At 44.6% G+C, this 6,944-nt stretch overlaps 1 protein-coding gene across 1 annotated transcript; it reads right to left on the bottom strand.

Moving 5' to 3' along the window:
• Positions 1-361: 361 nt before the first annotated feature.
• On the bottom strand, positions 362-6,374 carry LOC133907687 (ras-related protein RABC2a-like). The gene is made up of 6 exons (XM_062349759.1): positions 5,822-6,374; positions 4,530-4,598; positions 3,046-3,111; positions 2,082-2,203; positions 1,718-1,846; positions 362-575 (listed from the first exon to the last, which is right to left on the bottom strand). The coding sequence occupies exons 1-6, from the start codon at positions 5,964-5,966 to the stop codon at positions 462-464; spliced, it is 645 nt and encodes a 214-aa protein (XP_062205743.1). The 5' UTR covers positions 5,967-6,374; the 3' UTR covers positions 362-461.
• Positions 6,375-6,944: the final 570 nt, after the last annotated feature.

The raw sequence follows: 6,944 nt of genomic DNA, 5'->3' as shown, positions 1-6,944 counted from the left end.
ATCATGTCATACACTCAGTTTTTTTTACTTTATCACACTTATATCTAAAAATTTATTAGTCGCATTTTTTATAGGATCACACTTGGCTAAAGTTAGACGTAGCAAATGTAGCTACAATCCAAACAGTCCCTTAGTCATCTTAGGGACCCAATTTCACCGCTCAATGAGCACATGATATGACGGAAAATGAGTTGCCTCAAGCCCTCAACAGCTTACAAAACAGGGAAAGAAATGAAAGGCAGATGATTCCATTGCAAGAGTGACAACAAAATTGCTACACAACAAAACGAGAACGCATGTTCTTTGTACAAATCAATTTCAATCACTCTCCAAAAAACCCCCACAAGCCCCCCCCCCCCCCCCCCTTTTATTCACAGAACGTTTAGATACAACTCATTTATAGCGGAACACAAGAGCAGCTCACACGAAGAAGACCAACCAGGCTGAATGGATCGGCTCGTCTATTGACAGCATCCACCACCGAGCTTTGCATGGCTTTCCTGCTTCTGTTTCAGGATGTTCCTCTTGACAACCGAGGAAGAACCTTCCTCCAGGAGACTCGGTACCTCAAGAATCTGTATAGTGGCAAGATCATATGAGTTAGTTCATGCTACACATTAAATAGGTTTTTAGCAGGAAGAAACAAGCCATCTGATGAGAAATATATAATCAATAATTCGGATATTACTAGAAATACAGTATTATCCAGAGATGAAATCTCCATCATACACATGTCTAACTTCCGTGAGATGGGGTTCTAGAAGCCACTCTGGTGAGTACGACACAAACTTGTTCTCCAAGGGCAAGTACTATTTGTATTTGGAATGAATCTTCCGATAAGGAAACAAGTGCCTGGATACCCTGGGAGGTACAAATTGAGTCGATTACGCTTAGGACTCCGAGTAGGACACGATCCTTCTCCGCCCAACTACATATGCAAGTTAGAAGGTACGATCAAGACAACATAACTCAAGTTAGCTCAACTCTACGAGATCTAGCCTTCAAGCTCTGGAGAACCCCTTGACAAGCTCGAAAGACTTGCCGATTGGCTTAGGGTTTAGACCTAGACACCTCACGTTGTAATCCTCTATTCGGGTTAATACAAGGCTCAAGGTAGCATACATTATGTAGAGCTATTATCTTTCGAGAGGCTTAAACCTGTCTACATCGTGCGTCCTTTCCTTTACGATCTACAATCGATAGCGGCTGGTCAGGTGATCCCTACCCCATACAAATATTGCATTGTCGTTTTACTAAACCTCGACACCATCTATGCTCGTGTATATAGTTATGAATTTCAGCCATCGAGGAACAGCAACAGCCATGTTCCTAGAAGCATTAACATGCAGGAACATTTTGCACTCGCTTAATTAGCCGTGTCTCCACGCCTCACCGTGGGTGCAATTGTGCAGAGCATCAACAAGTAGAAAGAATTATACGTGACAGTTACCTCTAGAGGAACAGGGTATTTGTTTGATTATTTAAAATTACTAGCTTAATCCGAACCTACAAATGTCTCAAGCTTCCGTGGGAATGGTGCTATTAACTGAAGATACATGGGAACATTGGCAGTCCATACAGAAAGTCTATACGTCAATTCCATCAACCAACTCTAAAATTTCATGCCGATATTCTACCAAAGGTTTCAAATCCCTCGCAAAAAAAAAGGCTTTAAGAGGATAACATTATGGTGCCTAATATCATTATGGAAGCATACCTTCAATGCAAGTTCTTCAAAACATTTTTCAACATTTTCTCGTGTTTTTGCACTGCTCTCAAGAAACAGACATCCAGATTCTTGTGCGAAGGCAATGCCTTCTTCTCTTGTGACCATTCTTTCATCGTCCTGCAAGATGAGGCCATCAATATTAAAAATAAGAAGTGCAGCTATTCTCCCGTGAAGGGGCCCATGAGTTCTACTTTGTAGAAACTTTAGAATGTTAGGGAGCAAAAAGGATAAGAGCTGAGAATGTAAACGATGACACTAAATACAATTTGTGTCACATCATGAGGTTTTAAGAAAGGCTTATATGATATCACAACATCTCCAGAAAAACACTAGTTTCTGGCATAGATGGTACCTTGTCAACTTTGTTTCCAACAAGCATTTTTATGCAGTCTTTGTTTGTTGAGTTTGCTTCTATTTCCTTAGTCCACACATCAGCCAAATTTGTGAAACTCTCTCTCTTTGTGACATCATATACTAGGAGTGAAATACAAAAATTCATTAGACCCAACATAATTTCAAGCAAGAAAAGAGCAATAGGAAAGACCACACAGAGAGAAATTCTCAAGGCAAAATACAACTAGAAGTTATCATAATGTATTTCTGAAAATGTCAACCCAGGCACAACAACTAAAGCATGAAAAGAAGAATATAGACCTGACACCCAAAAACTCTCTAAACAATTTACCACGAAAATTTATCATAATGCACTTATGCACCATCAGCCTAGCAACAGGTATTCAAATTCCATAAATGCAACAACTAAACAGTCAAGGTATGCAATCATTTGGGATTGTCATCCACAATTCAGTTAGAGATCCAATTCATAACATGGTGAAAAATGGCAAGTTAAGATATGCTTCCCTAGAAAATTTGTCCATGGACCTACATGCTAAGCACCACTTACAAAACACGAATGAGTTTTTTACTGTGGTGAAACAGATGCATCCTTGCACTCACTAAGTTGGTGAATTCATACACTGTAAGTCTATAACTCATGTAGGCCATCAAGGCAAGAGGTATCATCAACACGAAGAAACCGTAAGAATACTCATTGGCGCTGCATGTAAAACCCTCAACATTTAACACAAAAGGCATCTTGTATAGAGGAGTAAGAAGACCTGCAATTCCTCCTAAAAGACCGAGATATTGCAACATTGGATACCCGACCTTATGGTGATTATGCAAATTGAGCGACTGAGTAGGTCAATTTCATGATTCTATGGCCAATTTCAACATGACCTCGGACAAAAGTTACACCAGTGTGGAGAAACAGTATATTTAAGCAGTCAACCCATCATAAAAAAATATTGCATTACCTAGAATAATTCCTTGAGCACCTCTGTAGTAAGAACTAGTAATTGTCCTAAACCTCTCCTGGCCAGCTGCAAAGCAATGGAAGTATGGAACATGAGTTTGTATAATATTTGAAATATCAGAAGCACCGTACATCATTCAAGTTATTCATAGATAACTCCGAAACCTTCTAGGTTCTAGTATTAGTAGACAGATGTAACATGGTGAAGCACTGAACTATTCTACGACTAAGGAGTGAGTGGGGCTACACCAAAACTTTAAATATTAATGGAACCTCTGATAGCAAAGATTTTAGGGATGTGAGGGCTAACATGGCCAACGTAGTCAAATATTTTAGGCACAAAGCAGCAAAGTGGGGCTAAAAATCTGCGAATAAGAAACTCCGATAGCAATTGTCATGTCCAGCCCATTAGGGCCAATTAGATCGGCCCATCACATCTGTTGTGTGCAGGAATTACTGTTCACAATAGTGAATAGTAATGACGGTACTGTAGCACGCAATAGGGGAGGTTAGGATATACTTAGTTAGTATATCTATTGGTATGTTAGGATTCAAATTGATTAGTTTAGATATAAATTTGGTAGGAGATAAGTTAAGTTGGATTGAATTATGACTATTTAGAGATAAATTTGGTAGAAGATAAGTTAGGAGTTGAGATTGATTTAGGATTGTAATTTCCCCTCTCTATATAAAGGGGAAGCCACACATCATTGTAATCAAGCAAAAGAAGAAATATTCTAAGTCTCCCCAATCTATAGTCTAATCACTTTCCTAACAGCCGCCGCCGCCAGACTGTCCTTAGGGCGGATGTTTATCCCCCTTATGATCCTAGGATCATAACATAAATGATGTTAGGACAGGATGGAGGAAGAATCCAAATATACTAGCTGAAAAGCAAAACTTGATTCTCAAACCACTAACAGTAATGAGAGCAGAGAAGGATGAAGTTGTAAAAGGAGTAGAAGCAGAGGTATTTAACTGCATAGGGTGAAGTGGGGCTCAAATGTGTCCAACAAGTCAAGTCATAGCCTTTTCCATTTGCTTTTCTTGGATCTTCCTAATGGGTGCACGCAGTAGTCTCTGCTAGCTCAAGTTGTTCGACCATTATCTCATCTGTGACAAAATCTCAACCACCTCTCTTTCATCAAATGAGTTTTGCATGACCACCTACTCGGACTTAACCTTGCTAATGTTTAAGACCATACTTGAACTGTTGAACATGAGGTGGCGAGATGTCATAGAATATACAGAAGAAGCTCAGTTCAACCATATCATGTGTTAGGAGTGATTCTTATCATTCAACAAGTGAAAATTCGTCAACTGTGCAGTCTTGTACCATCAGAGTATGGAGTGACAATGCATGTTCTGATGCGAACAAAACAATATCCAAAACGGCTTCGCAAGCATCGTGTATTCCCATCAGCAATCAAACGTATCATAAGAAATAACAAATGATATATTCCATAATCTAAGTACTTAGCTTACCAGTATCCCATATCGTCAACTTCAGTTTCTTTCCACCAACTGTAAGGAACTTGATTTTAAAATCCACTCCTGCCAACAAGTGTGAAACAAAAGTCAGAAGACATGCAATATAATTAGATAAAAGTATGACACGCCACAAGCATGCAATACAGAAAAAAAAAATCCAAAGTGCCAAATTGGAATAACAAGGTAAACATAACTGTCATGTTAGGACCATTCTCAGTGGATAACCTATAATCTCAATAGTCTAATTGAAATTTTCTGAAACAGTGAGGTCTTCTTGCTCGGCTGTGGAATCTCTTTCCAAATGTTCCAAATGATATGTTCAATATTTTTTTAGCTACGTGCACAATGAGGTCTGCATAAGCTGTAGAATTTCTTTTCATATGTTCCAAATGATATGTTCCATATTTTTTAGCTATGTGCACAATCAGGTCTTCTTGCATAAGTTGTAGAATCTCTTTTTCATAATCCTGAGATCACAGCGTGTTATACATTTAAGATCATGTAGAATGTCCACTTCTTTCAAAATATCTTAAAACCACGATTGCCCTTTTAAAGTAGCCATGCACTATTGCAAGAGAAAATAGGATCAGGGAATTCATCTAACCAACATGATGTGTGAATTAGTTCATTCAAGCAACTTAATTAACGACCAGCAAGGCCTAGTACTGAAGTACATCAGTGGCAGCATCAGCGAAATTTCCCAACTTCCCCCAACCGACAAGAGGAAAGGTCGAACCATCGCAGTCAATCCCAGTACAAGCAAGAGCAGAAAACAGCTCGGACATTAAATTGGACGACGGTTTGTTGAATGAGCTTGGACGAGCAGCTCATGTCCTTAATCCGGTAGCTACCTACTTCACATTCCTGATCCATTGGATGCTGACAACGAAAGGGAAGAATTTTCACACAAGGTGGATCGCCCCACGGACTCATTAATTGAGCTAAATGGGCACGCCAGAAGTAGTGGACTCGGAATGAAAAGAAGCAGAGGCAATAATTGAGGCGTGTGTTTCCAATTTCCTCCCGCGCGGGTTATGACAAAGGAGAGCAAGCGCACAGCGCCAGCTCCGCGCATCCGTGAGAGTGAGACTCACGGAGGGCGCCTTTGATTGGCGCCTCGGTAGCTAGCTTCTTCTTCCCGGAATTCTAGGATTGTACCACTGCTACGAGCGTACGCTGCGACTCTAGTCATGTACTGACACAGCAACGCAGCAATCGGCGTGCGGCTAGTACTGGGCCTGATAGTGGGAGAGGCGAGCGAGCGAGCGCTGGTAGTGACGGCGTACCGATGGTGGGCGCGATGTCGTCATCGAGGTGGGAGGCGGCGACGAAGCTGACGAGGAGGCTGCTCTTGCCGACGCCCGAGTCCCCGATGAGCAGGATCTTGAAGGAGCACTCGTGGCCGCTGCTCCCCGCCCCCGGCGACCCCATCCCCCCACCCTCCCTTCAGATTCCGCCCGATTCGGCGCCGAAACGTGAGGCGGAGCGGCGAGGAATGCGGGACAGGGAAGGGGGAGGTGGCAGAGGAGTAGAGGGGCCGAGGAGGCGCGGGCCGGCAGCGCCGAGGAGGGAAGGAGGGAGACAGCTGCCAGCTCCCAGCTAGACTGGTGCGTCGTGTTGGCTTTAACCGGAGGAGAGAGAGAGAGAGAGAGAGAGAGAGAGACGGGGGGTGGGGGGACGGCTGGTCCAGCAGCCCAGCTACTTATATGGCCGGCGTCAGGGAGGGAAGGGAAGCGGCGGGGTCAGCTCGAGTTGGCGCGGTGGGGGCCGGGCGGTCAGCGCAGCGCCCGCCCGCCACGGGGGCCAGGCTAGGTTGCCGCGGCCGGGCGGCTTGGGGTTGGGTCGCGTCGAGGGCGGGATGGACTAGTGCGTTTTTGGCCGTCTCGGGGGCGTGGCGGACGTGGGTTTTCGGCGTTTCGGCCGGGGCCACAGGCGCAGCACAAGCGTGTGGTGCGGTTGGGTTGGGTTGGGGCGGACTGGCGGAGCCTGTCAGGCTGGTGCGTTTCGGCCGTCAGCGCGCGTCGGATGAGGGGGATCTCAGGCGTTTTCGGCCGGCGTGGCGTGGCGTGGCGCGGTCACGGTCGAGCCGCGTGGGCGCTGTGCAGCGGGGGAGCTTCGGGCTTTCGGTGCGCTGCGGGGCGGAGAAGGCGATGGGGTTTCCGGTGGTGGATGATTGTGTGGAGCGGATGGATGGATGGATGGATAACGCCGCGTTTACGGGTGCAGGTGGGCTCGCCGCGCGGGGAATTGCGAGTTGGCCACGATACTTCGGCTGTGGTCGATTCGGCTGTGGTCGACGAACGGGGGACATTTGTACGAAGACGACGAGACGAGAGCTACGTAGCACGCGCCGGTTACCCAGTGATAGCGACAGAATGGCACTGAGAAATACTAAATTTTTTTAAATAA

This window comes from Phragmites australis, chromosome 24 (genome assembly GCF_958298935.1).
Source record: "Phragmites australis chromosome 24, lpPhrAust1.1, whole genome shotgun sequence".
NCBI classification, from domain to species: Eukaryota; Viridiplantae; Streptophyta; class Magnoliopsida; order Poales; family Poaceae; genus Phragmites; species Phragmites australis.
This window is presented reverse-complemented; position numbering and strand designations above follow the sequence as displayed.